The sequence below is a fragment of the Microtus oregoni genome, unplaced genomic scaffold, assembly GCF_018167655.1.
Source record: "Microtus oregoni isolate MIOR12 unplaced genomic scaffold, Mior012 000040F_ref0000088, whole genome shotgun sequence".
NCBI classification, from domain to species: Eukaryota; Metazoa; Chordata; class Mammalia; order Rodentia; family Cricetidae; genus Microtus; species Microtus oregoni.
The window spans coordinates 9,584,973-9,598,882 of NW_024543207.1; the positions used below are offsets into that span (position 1 = coordinate 9,584,973).

Here is a 13,910-nt window from a genome sequence, read left to right on the forward strand (position 1 = left end):
TGGCTGCCACCAATCCTGATGGCCTGATTTTATTCCCCATATCCAACATAGTAGGAAGAGGGAATATATATTCACATGTTATCCTGTTACTTCAATGTGTGTGTCTTGTGAAAGCTGCTTTGGAGAGCCACCTAACCCAGGAAGCACATGGTGAATGATATCTTATTTTGAGAAAAATGACTGCTTTAAAATATGTATATACAAACAAATGTGTAAATGACTCAGTTTTTCAATATTAGTAATTTTTTTTCTAAAAAAATGCTCTCATTTAAAATTGTGCTATTTCAAAGTCAATATTGAGAACGCTGTTCATGTTTCTCAAAAATATTACTTGTTCAATGTAAAACTTGTACTGATTGATTTTCTAACTTTATATTCCAGGAGTCATTAGAACAGCTTTACATAACATGGACAGAGAAGCCAGAGAGCATTACTCAGTGGTCATTCAAGCCAAAGACATGGCTGGGCAAGTGGGCGGACTCTCAGGATCTACAACAGTCAATATAACCTTGACTGATGTCAATGACAACCCACCACGGTTCCCACAGAGTACGTACCTTTTCCCTACATCTTGCTTTGAGAATTATTATTGTTTATGCAAAACAAATGGAATGATTGAGTATAGAATGTACTGTTTTATGAACTGAGACTATTAAAATATTCCCATGTCTGTTGCTTGCCTTTGTGCCTGTGTCTTTTCATTAGTGATGTGTAAATATATCACTTCACCTAAGGCCTTGAAATTCTGAGACACATATAGTATAGTGTTAAAGGCATAAGTCATAGTAAAAATTATGTGGTTTTAAAAGTAATGGTATCTTACTTATTACAAAGGAGGTATGTTTTAGCATTGTCTTTGGTTTAATAATATATTGAATGTTTAGTTTAGCATAGATTACTTTAGATATTCTAAAAATAAAAATGCAATGGCAGATTTTTAAAGTGATAGACATATTAATTCTCTTACTTGAATATTATACAAGGTGTAAATGTATTGAAACCTCATATTGCACTGATAACTATAAACATTATGTCAATTAAGATGATAAAATTTTAAGTAATGGGAGATCATGGCAGAGTAACTGAATATAATTTTTTCAGCTTGTAACATGAAAGTTTCTGTCTTTTGTATTACATTAGAGCACTTTTATAGGAATATATTCATTAGTTCTCTGAGAATTTCACTTACTGTATTTTAAACATACTCAGTCCCATTTCTCCTACTATCGCCCTCCCCATCATCTCATACATTTCAGTATTTTTTTTCAAAAATATTTTAATATTTAAGTTCTAAATAGCCCCCAAACTTAGGGTATACATGATAGAGGCTGAATGAAGAACTACTTAAAGTAAAATTGCATATGTCAATCCTTATTTCTATCTCTAAAAGCTACTGCATTCATAAGTCAGTTAAGATTTTAAAAGATGTTTAAATAATAATGAAATTTTGTCACATGTGGATAATATGGTTTATATAGATTAATCGAGATATGAGACACATGCAGTTGTAATTCAATTATTTTGTCAGATAACAATGTTGGTGTGAGAACATTAGTTTATAAAAAAGGGGTAATTGCTCTCTCTGACAAGGAAGCATTAAATTTTTACTCTAAATGAATGTACTGTGGCTTTCTTCCACTTCCAGCATTTTGAACAGATAAAAACAATTGGGACCCCATCAAACTCAGAAATGTACTTAGAGGTTTCAGATGAAGGCAGTATGTAACCAGAATCTTTTATTTTGTCTTGTCTAAAAAAATGGTTTTGATTTTGATTAAAACTGAAGGTTAAGATGAATGTTGAATAACTTTGTATCACTAAGACTCTGTTGATATATAGATGCATAATTATCAAATAGCTATTTACATAGTGGGATATCATGATAGGCTACTTGAGAAAAATGAACAATAATAAAGCTACATTTTCACAGAGCACTAGGTTGTCCAGGAATCTCTCAATAATTGAAAGTGTATGCAGATCCTTACCTCATTGTGAGATAGATCCAACAAGTAAGAGCTTTCCATTTTTTATTAGTCTATACTTTTGTAATTTTCATCTTTCCTCACAGAACTCAAAGATATTTCCTAACAGACCATTGTAATTGACTTTAGTGTCAATGCTTTCGTTACATCACATTAAAGTAGGACCTCAAGTAATTTCTTTTTCCATTAATCAAATATGTATGGCAAGAAAATAAAATTTTTGTAATCATTCCATCTAAGAGTAAATAAACCCTGTCTTAATTTGAAACATCCGATTGCAATATTATCCTATACACATTTTTCTTTTAATTTAGATTTAACAGAATTTTCCTTTATAACGTATTATCTTATATTTTATGTAGGTAAGTTGTGATGCACATAGGTACTTCCCCATGTAATCCCTTTTTAACGTTCTGTATTGATCAGTGAGAAAATTCTGTCACAATCTATTCAAGTTTCTTACTTATGGACCAGTCATTATACTACTATACCTGTTGCATGTGCATCATCAGTCTATTGCCCTTTATTTTGTAGATATACTTTTATCAGTATTATTTAAGCTGGATATTTTATACTATCTGTATTCTCGATAGATGAGTCTACTTCTCTGCTTTTTCAACTCCCCAGTGAACTTAGCAGCCACATTAACTAAGCACAAATTTTAGTAATGGAATACTCTGATGTGTTCAAACTTTCTAATGCAGAGCTTTGGTTCAAGATAAAGATCTCCTCCCTTTTATTTAAATGTAATGAACAGACTTAATTTATAACCTTTTCCTAATACTTCCAATTTAAAAGTCATTGTGTTGAATTTTTTCTCTTCTTTCTAGTTCTTGACAACATAAAAGCAATTAGAGTTATCACTGCCTGGGGAAGGGATATATATATATATATATATATATATATATATATATATATATTAAAGTGGTCAAGGGCTGGTGAGCTAAATACCTTTTCATTACCCATCAGGACTGTATTTCTGAAGTGTGCTTTAGAAAAGTATTACCAGTTCACAGTGGAGTCGAAGAAATCATGAGAAAAGATCTCATATGGTGCATGAAATTATAATCCATTCAGAAACAAAAATGGGGAATAATGAGGTTGGTTTGGCTACTGTGCTAAAATTCTGGAAGCATTTGAAGACATCAAAAGAAAAATGTGCTAATATGGTACAATATAACAAATGAATTCCAAAATGGGAAGGAGTTTTGTTAATGTGATATATATCTAATGCTGAAAGTCCCATGTAGTTGCCTCACAACATGTCTCAGAAGGTCTAAGCTTCATTCACAGCAAACCTAATATTTTAGTACAAGTAGTTATATTACTTCCACTTTCAGAATCTTATCATTTGAATCCCTTGTTTTTGTAGCTTTTATCCTTAATTTTATTGATTTTTATGGAGCTGTACATTTTTCTCCGCTCCCTTCTTTCCCTCTCCCCTACCCTTCAACCCTCTCCCAAGGTCCCCATGCTCCCAATTTACTCAGGAGATCTTATCTTTTTCTACTTCCCATGTAGATTAGCTCCATGTATTTGTCTCAGAGTACTCATTGTTGCCTAGGTTCTCTAGGATTGTGAATCATGGGCTGCTTTTCTTTGCTTTACGTTTACAACCTAAATGCCCCACGACTGCAGAATGGATGAGGAAAATGTGCTACATTTACACAATGGAGTACTACACAGTAGAAAAAAATAATGGCATCTTGAATTTGCAGACAAATGGATGGAGCTAGAAAACATCATTTTGAGTGAGGTAATCCAGACCCACAAAGACAATTATCACATGTACTCACTCATAAGTGTTTTTTTATCCTTATTTTTTCCATTTGAAAGAAAGTTTAATATTTCTAATGGATATTGTATTTAGTTTAATCTTATTTTATAAGTATAACTCATCATAATCTCTTAATTTTATTTCAGTTGATAAATATTGTATGTTTTTGCAAGTTAAATTTTATTGCAGACCTACGCCAGAATATTTCAAGCAGTTTTCTAAGTATATGTTATGCTCTTTTGTTTCACCAATCCTCACAGTATTTCAAACAAATTCTCCCTCTCAGTGTCTGTTGCAGTGCTCTGTGACCTGAGGTTCTGATGGTTACACCTGTAACTGTTTTGGATCAGCACAATGCATATTGTCACAAGAAAGCATGCTTATCCAATAAATACTCTGTATATTGTGAGTGTTCAGACACTGGTTACCCCATCATGTATATCTCTCTCCTTGATATATTATCATTTCTGATAGACAATATTGAAATTAAACCAAGTGTTAATACTCCAATTGCTTCTGATTTCCCTAGTAAAAGAAAGTTATATATTTTTTATGTTGGGTTAAAAATGGACAATTACATTCAGGAAGGATGACATGATCTCAAATACAGATTAGTTATAAAACTAAAATTAGTTAAACTGTAGCTTCAAAGGATCACAAAGAAAGTCAAAATCCCTTTCCAACAAAATTGTGATTTATCAGAATGGGAAGAAGCATATTGCTGATTATCAAATAAATGTGATGATCTGGCAAAGAGACACAGTCACACACTATTCCATTAAACAGAAGCCTAGAGGCGAGCAGAATGACTCTGAATTCTATGATGGGGGAGAAATTGAAGATGAAGTTGAAGAGGATAGAAGCAGAGCTAGCTGTGGTTGTTTTATGAATTTGAAATGCAGACACCTAATATACATAACTGAAAATCAAGGTCAGGCATCAGGTGAGAAGGAAATTATAGCAGATTATCTAAAGATCTAACATGGTGAGTTAACAGATACTAAGTGACTAGGAATTGTGTTCTTTATAAGTTGTCCTGGGTTCAGGTATAAGGCTTATCAACCATCTGTAATTCTATCACTAAAGGTCTGAGGTCCTCTTCTGACTTCTCCAGGCATCTACACTCATGTACAGGCACACGCAGGCACACACACACATTGACACACATTAGTTAACATAATATTAAAATAAAAGATGTTAGACAAGTAATTAAAGATGTTATTCTGAACAACAGATTTTCAATGCAGAAGGTTAGTCCTTTATTTACCAACAACAGTAACAACAAAACCATTACATCTTAGATTTGATACTTATGGAAATGCCAATTCTTTTTTTTTCCATTTTTTTTATTGAGAAAAGGAGAAAAAAAAACAAGTTTCCACCTCCTCCCAGCATCCCATTTCCCTCCCCCTCCTCCCACCATTCTCCCCCTCCCCCCACTCCTCTCCCCCTCCCTCTCCAGTCCAAAGAGCAGTCAGGGTTCCCTGCCCTGTGGTAAGTCCTAGGTCCTCCCCTCTCCGTCCATTCCTAGGAAGGTGAACATCCAAACTGGCTAGGCTCCCACAAAGCCAGCACATTACGTAGGTTCAAAACCCCGTGCCATTGTCCTTGGCTTCTCATCAGCCCTCATTGTTCGCCATGCTCAGAGAGTCCAGTTTTATCCCATGCTTTTTCAGTCACAGTCCAGCTGGTCTTGGTGAGCTCCCAATAGATCAGCTCCACTATCTCAGTGGGTGGGTGCACCCCTCGTGGTCCCGACTTCTTTGCTCATGTTCTCCCTCCTTCTGCTCCTCATTGGGACCTTGGGAGCTCAGTCCAGTGCTCCAGTGTGGGTCTCTGTCTCTATCTCCATCCATCACCAGATGAAGGTTCTATGATGGTATACAAGATATTCGTCAGTATTGCTCAAGGATAGGGTCATTTCAGGTTCCCTATCCTCAGCTGCCCAAGGAACTAACTGGGGACCTCGGCTTGGGCATCTGGAAGCCACTCTAGGTTCAAGTCTCTTGCCAACTCTAAGGTGGCTCCCTTAACTAAGAATTGTGCTTCCGTGCTCCCCTATCTAACCTTCCTTTATCCCAATCCTCCTTTTCCCCCAAGTTCCCCCCATTCTCCCCTTCTCCATTTTCTCTCCCCATCTCCCCTTACCCCCATCTCACCCCACCCCCAAGATCTCAATTTTCTCCCCGGCCATTTTGGCTACTTCCCATAGCCAAGAGGACAACTATATGTTTTTCCTTTGGTTCACCTTCTTACTTAGCTTCTTTGGGATCACCAATTGTAGACTCCGTGACCCTTGTTTATGGCTAGAAACCAATTATGAGTGAGTACATCCCATATTCATCTTTTTGGGTCTGGGTTATCTCACTCAGGATAGTGTTTTCTATTTCCATCCATTTGCATGCAAAATTTGAGAAGTCATTGTTTTTTACCGCAGCGTAGTACTCTAATGTGTAGATATTCCATACTTTCTTCATCCATTCTTCCATTGAAGGGCATCTAGGTTGTTTCCAGGTTCTGGCTATTACAAATAATACGGCTATGAACATAGTTGGACAAATGCTCTTGTCATATGATAGGGCATCTCTTGGGTATATTCCCAGGAGTGGTATTGCTGGGTCCAGGGGTAGGTTGATCCCAAATTTCCCGAGAAACCGAAACACCGATTTCCAAAGTTGTTGCACAAGATTGCATTCCCACCAGCAATGGATGAGGGTACCCCTTCCTCCACAGCCTCTCCAGCAAAGGCTATCATTGGAGTTTTTTTATTTTAGCGATTCTGACAGGTGTAAGATGATATCTCAAAGTTGTTTTGATTTGCATTTCCCTGATCGCTAAGGAGGTTGAGCATGATCTTAAGTGTCTTTTGGCCATTTGAACTTCCTCTGCTGAGAATTCTCTATTCAGTTCATGGAAAAACAAAAATCCCAGGATAGCCAAAACAATCCTATACAATAAAGGATTGTCTGGAGGCATTACCATCCCTGACTTCAAACTCTATTACAGAGCTACAGTGATGAAAACAGTGTGGTACTGGCATAAAAACAGAGAACTCGACCAATGGAATTGTAATGAAGACCTGAATTTTGACCCACAAACCTATGAACACCTCATTTTTGATAAAGGAGCCAAAAGTATACAATGGAAGAAAGAAAGCATCTTCAACAAATTGTGCTGGCATAACTGGATGTCAACCTGTAGAAGAATGAAAATAGTCCCATATCTATCACCATGCACAAAACTCAAGTCCAAATGGATTAAAGACCTCACTATCAGTCACAACACATTGAACCTGATAGAAGAGAAAGTGGGAAGTATCCTACAGGAGATGTGCACAGGAGATGGCTTCCTATGTGTAACCCCAACAGCACAGACATTAAGGGCAACATTGAATAAATGGGACCTACTAAAACTGAGAAGCTTCTGTAAAGCAAAGGACACTGTCACCAAGACAAAAAGGCAACTTACTGACTGGGAGAAGATCTTCACCAACCCCGCAACAGACAAAGGTCTGATCTCCAAAATATATAGAGAACTCAGGAAACTAGACTTTAAAATGCTAATTAACCCAATTAAAAAAATGGGAAATGCCAATTCTTGATTTAAAATCTTAAGAGGACAGAGTGACTCACTTGTCATGGTTAATACAGCTTCAACACTAAATGGAAACCAGTTCTAATTTACATAGAAACCCCAGGATCTGTCATGTTGTACTGAAGCTGCTGCACAAGTTGAAGCAGAAAAGCCCATATCACAGGGCAACTGTTTACAGTTCACTTTGTGGTTGTTTTTACTCTTTACTCTTTGTTCTTTTTGGTCTTCGGGGACTTGGCACTCAGTTCCCAAATAGTCTGATTAGACTTATTACTTATAAATGCTTGGCCTAAGCTTGCTTTTGTTCTTTCTTTCTTTCTTTCTTTCTTTCTTTCCTTATTTTTCTCTTTGTTTCTTCTCTCTCTTTCTTTCTTTCCTCTCTCTCTCTCTCTCTCTCTCTCTTTATTTTTTTCCTGTTTTTGAGTTTTTGAGACAGAGTTTCTCTGTAGCTTTGGAACCTATTCTGAAACTAGTTTTTATAGACCAGGCTGGTCTCAAACTCACAGAGATGCATGACTTTGCCTCTTGGGTGTTGGGATTAAAGGAGTGAGCCATCATGGCTAGGCTCTATCTGGCTTTTCTTAATTTAATTTATTGCAACTACTTTTGCCTCTGGGCTTACCTTAATCTGTTTCTGTATATCTTTTCTTTCCTTCTTATTCTGTGTCTGGCTGTGTGACTTGATGGCTTGCCACTTATTTCTATCTCCTTGGTCTTTTTAGCCCAGATTTCTCCTCCTATTTATTTCTTTGCCTGCCAGCCCTGTCTATCCTTTCTCTTGCCTTGCTACTAGCCATTCAGCTCAGTTATATCTTTCTGTTTGATGTGAAGAAAAGCAACAAATTACCAATGAGAATAAGTGTAATATTTAGAATGTAATAAGGGTTTTTCTGGTGTGACACATTAGTAAGAATAGATTCTTTTCTACAGTTCACTAATATCCTAGTCAAAAGAAACTGACTAGGTTCCAGTACCGGCATAGCTTTCATTCATTGAATGGGACTTAAGTCTACTTAAACAGCTGATAGTTGCACTGACCTGTGAGTGCTATTATGCACTCACCTGTCGATTATATTATAAATATCCTTAATCTATTGCACCATAAAACATTTAGAAACAGTTGACAATTTAAGAGGTATAAAATATTGTTTTTTTTTCTGATTCCCTGATGAGACAGATCAAGTGACAATGTAATCTCACCCAATAGAACCTATTTCTTGCTGCATGTATTTACATAAATTAAAGTTTATGATTTCCATTTGCTTTAGAAGTTGTTTTCCTCATGACTTTTTTTGGTTTTGCACAAAAATAATGCTGACTTCTTAAATGGAACTTAGAAGTGTTTCTTCGTTTTCAAATAAATAGGATAATCTTGATGTAAAGACAAAAAATTAGGGCAATGAACCTGCCTACTCCTATATGTTCAGTTGACTTTGTACTTTTTTTTTCTAAAATTAAACACTTAATAAATTAAAAAAAGAATAATATGAGAATAAATGATTTCAGTTACTCTATGAAGAGCTACTGGAAATCACCAATGGGCATATTCATGTTTCTGGATTCAGATGATTTTAGCTAAGAAACTTTTTAGTTAATGCTTCAAATTCATTACTAGTTGTAGATGTATTGGTGACTGTGGTGATGATGTTGTCAGTGGTGATGCTTGTGGTAGGTTACATGCATTAGAAATTCATCAAGTAACCTTTTTAGAATTTTTAATTTTTTTTTTGGAATGCAGGGTGAAACATTAATGCCCCACTGGTAGCTATTGTAAGCTTCCTCCTTTTCATCTTTAATTTCTGTATTTGGATTTTTCTCCCTCTTACTTTTTGTTAGTGCAGTTGAGGTATGAGAATTTCTATTTTTTATTTCTGGCTTATATCTCATTTTCAGTCCTCACAGCCCTTCTTCCTCACTCCTGGATCTCTCTAGATTCATTACATTTTTATGTGTAACCAGTTTGGTTTTACCAGTACCATGTGTCTGACCTTTAGATGGTAATTATCCATTGGAGCAAGGTGTGGTTACCATTGGGAGAACAAATGTGAAGGCAGTTTTCCACTTGCTTTAATCTATTATCAAAAAAAAATAGTTTCTCAGTTATGGCTAGAGCTATCTAAGTCTCTCATGTCTCCATGTCTGATTATTGTAGACCATTCTTAGCCAAGCCCTTACCGGCATCTGTAGGTACTATGAATCCATGATTGGTTGAAGTGGTTGTGTACTGCCCTGAAAATGGTTATTTCACTGTCCTTTTCCCTATATTCCGACTCCTAATTTTTCCAACTCTCTCTGGCATAATGTTTACTATGTCCAGGTGATAATGGTATACTTGTCTTGTTTGGGACTGAGCACTTAACTTGCTCTTTCTCAACACCAATTGAGTACAACCATAAGCCTTTCTCAGGTACCACATTTCACTGGAAAGAGCGGTTTCTATGACTAAGGCTGAGAATAGTAATTGACTATGACTTTTTTGTATATGCAGAATGTGATTAGAAAATACATCAATTTGGAGAAATGATACAATTCAGCTGCTTCCTCTGCGTGTCCTCCCTGTTATAGGCTTTTAATGGAGTTTGCAGTGCCAGGTGCGGATGGTGTCCCGTGGAGACTCAGATTTAGGGGACACTCAGCTTCTTCCATAATAGGCACACTCCTATTTCACAACAGACACTTATATTATGGCTGGTTAGTATTCTACTTAGAGAGATTTGTAACCGGATGATATGTTTGGTGCCTTTTCTTCTCTAGGAAACTGTATGTTATCTTAAGCTCCACAAAACCTGGACAGTGAGGAGTACTCATGGATGCTGGATGTGAAATGTCCTGCTTGATTATAATCTCATTTTTCTATATGATACCAACAGCATGAGTCTTTAACAATAGGTTCTCATTGTCTGTGTTCTGGTGGGGAACCAATAGAAATGACAGGAACCTAAGCTGAGCAGCATCTATGGTCTATATGGTCCACAAGTCAAAAGAAAGCTTCTTCCCCTCCTTGAAAAAAATGCCTTCTAGATGAAGCTGTTGTTAGCCTTTCGGAGTATCTTCATTCCAAACCTTATATTTAATAAAGTATATATTGTTTGCTTATCATTATTAATTTGATTATTTAAATGTTATTTAAATGACTATAGGAACACCAACTCAATTTTTATATCAGTAAAGCATCAGTTCTCCTTTAGTATTATTTCCAAATCATTAGCATTGATAGTTATAGGGTGAAGATGTTTTACACTTTGAAGATAAACAGTCAAAATTGAAGTCACCACACAACCTACTTTACTATGTGTATGGACTTCCATTATTCAGCTGGCCTACTGATTTCTTTTTAGTTGTGAACAAATTTACAGATAAAATTAGAAATATTTGATAAATTTCTAAATAAATTTCATAATTTTTATTGCTATTACTTATGTATTTTAGTAAGTAAATTATTCATAAATTTATAGCCTATGTTTTGTGGTATCATTTTTTCCTTTTCCTTGTTAAGTTTAAAGCATATACTCTTTCATACATGCATATGTAAATACGTATACATATATTAATATCAATGCATATTTGAACTTCACACGAAGGGGAAGTGAAAGTAAAGTGGGATTAAATTTATGATTGACTAATTCAAAACTTATTCCATATAAAATTTCCTATTATTTTTCTCTTTAGTTTTGTACAAATAATGAAATAATTCATATTCTAGTACTCAAATTATTTTATATATACCGTCACATTGAAAAAACCTAATAAAATACTTTAAAAGATTAAGAGAGACCCGTGAGTTTATTCTATGCAATGTCATTTGACGAAGTTGATGAGATACTAGTCATTGTTTTCTTATGAAATATGTACTCCATAAAAGCTATTGTAAGTGACTTTAATATGAAATCTTTTCCAGAACACTATCAGCTGTATGTTCCTGAGTCTGCTCAAGTTGGTTCAGCTGTTGGAAAAATAAAGGCAAATGATGCAGACACAGGCTCAAATGCAGATATGACTTATTCTATCACTAATGGAGATGGGATTGGGATATTCTCTATCTCCACAGACAAAGACACCAGGGAAGGAATACTCTCCTTAAAGAAGGTAAGCAAACAAAAAATAGTTGATTCAAATTATCCATCAGTATTTCAAACAATCAAAATTTGCCAGAAATATGAATAACCCTGTTTTCTAGTGACTAAAAGTAAAGGTGTTTAGGTAATATTATATAAGAAGGGGCAGAATTATTGAAAGAGACATAAAATCATTGGCTTGCTGTGAGATTGCATCTTCTAGTCATGTCAGAAGCTCACACATATGGTCTGACCAACGTGACTGCCTACACAGGAGCTGAGCAATGCCAACACCAATATCCATGCTTAAGTTAATGGGAGAAAGCACGTGATTCCTTACTTAACCTTATGAAAAAAAATCTACAGGCAACTAAGGCATGCAGAAAAGTGGAAATAGTTTTCCTCGGTGAAGAACACAGCAATTGATTATCAAATACCAAATGGTCGATGTTGAGAACATTCATAGAAGTAACATTATACTGATTAAGTACATTATACTTAGGAATATATTTGTGTATAAATATATATATATATATGTATATAATAACAATTAATGAAGAAATAAAGAAGCCATGAATTTGCAAGAGAGTGAGTAGGGGTATATAGGAGAGCTTGACAGAAGAAAGGAGAAATTTTGGAGTTATAATCTCTTAGAGAAAAAATGATAAAAATTTAAAGAAATATCTTAAATGATATTAAATCTTATTTTATAAACATGTTAATGTGTTTTCTGATGCAACTGCTAAGCAACAGAAAAATACCTGAGAACCTGAATCTCAAAAAACAGATATAAGTCTCAGCTTTCAACTGCTCTTGCCATTCTATGCTGTGATCTCTTCCTTGCTGGAGATCAGCCTTCTCTCCGTCAGCCATGTTTATTAATACCTTATCTTTCGCTCATCCACGTTGCTCTCCTTGCATTCAGGTTCATTTGATTCTTCGGTTTTGCCCTTTGCCTCACCTTTATTCATATGTCCAGCATTTTTAGAATATAGCTCATTGAATTTTATCTGCTTTCATGTTATGAATTCCATTTCTTTTATTCTTTTTCTCTAAATGCATATAAAATGAATCCTGAAAGATTAAAATAACTGTTTTTCAAAATACTTACATTTGTGCAAGAGGATTTTAGATTTCGGCATGATAGATTTATAATGAATGCAAGTTTAGTTACTGCCATTAGCTTTATTATACTAATTTATATAGCATCCAGAGACTACCAATACACCAGTCTTGTTTTACACTTATTAAGAAGTACAAATAATTTTATAGCAATAGAGCCTTTAGATCAGGTTTGTGAAATCATTTATTACTCACATGTTCTTTATTTTTTAAATTTCTTAACTACAAAACAGCCTTGTTATATGAATTTAACTACTACATTCTTTTCTTAAGATCAAAACACACTCAATTTTATAATTCATTAAGAACACAGACAATTACCATAGAAAGATTCCAAACCTTTAGATAGGTTCAGATTTCCTCTTGGAAAGATGGCAAGTTCAGATTCCTTGTGTCTGATCTAATGCGTATTTTCAAAATAAACAACAATGGCATTGGGTATTTGCCATTTCAGCAATCACTCAGGTAATACTTCTGCAGGAAGAAAATAAATGCCCAGAAGTGAGTTGAGATAAAATGTATTCTAAGCTAAAGATGTTGAAGTGAATCTATCCATCTGACTGCTTATCTGACAATATATGTCACAGATACATTTTTTTATCTGAAAAGTATACTATCTCTTCTATCCTTCTCCTAATGATTTATATTGATATAACATGAATAGTGAGTTGCTGTCTTGAAAGAACAGGAACAAAGAAATTTGTGAAAAAAAATTAGGGAAGCCTGTCTGTCACCTTGTTTGTTAAGCTATATAATAATGTAGGAAAGCTAATAAAGCAAGAGAATATTAGCATAATGGTATGCGGTAATTTTAAGGAGAAATGTCCCCATACAGAAGGACCAAAGCTCAATATGTAATATTCAAGAGGATTAATTTTAAGAGACGTATTGGAGGAAAACACTGTCTTGAAAAGAATCAATAGAATAGAAGAATATGGTATTTTATGATAGAGTGCATCGGACATCCTCCATTGAGAAAAATGAAGGGCAGGGATTAAGTATTGTTACTGATACATTTACAATCTAGTTACAGCATTCTTGTATTGAGGTCACCTCAGTACTGAACCTTATTAAGTTCATAAAATTTACAACATTATTAGATTTTCAGGGGAAAAAAAAGCTTACAGGGGCCAGTTTTTCTGTACCAGTAAAGTACAAAAACTTTTAATGACATTGAGGACAATGAAGAACTCTTACCATCTGCATGATCATAGCTAATTTTCCACAATAAGAAACAGATGAGCCGGGCAGTGGTGGCGCACTCCTTTAATCCAAGCACTTGGGAGGCAGAGACAGGTGGATCTCTGTGAGTTCGAGGCCAGCCTGGTCTACAAGAGCTAATTCCAGGACAGGAACCAAAAGCTACAGAGAAACCCTGTC

General features: G+C 35.2%; 1 protein-coding gene across 4 annotated transcripts in view; it reads left to right on the plus strand.

The window, feature by feature from the left end:
• Cdh18 (cadherin 18) overlaps window positions 1–13,910 on the plus strand; it is a 756,186-nt gene that overhangs the window by 673,686 nt on the left and 68,590 nt on the right. For all 4 annotated transcript variants that reach the window (XM_041632191.1, XM_041632192.1, XM_041632190.1 and 1 more), the window contains 2 exons: window positions 382–549; window positions 11,252–11,439. In XM_041632191.1, coding sequence (XP_041488125.1) covers window positions 382–549; window positions 11,252–11,439 — 356 coding nt within the window. The remainder of the gene's footprint in view (window positions 1–381; window positions 550–11,251; window positions 11,440–13,910) is intronic.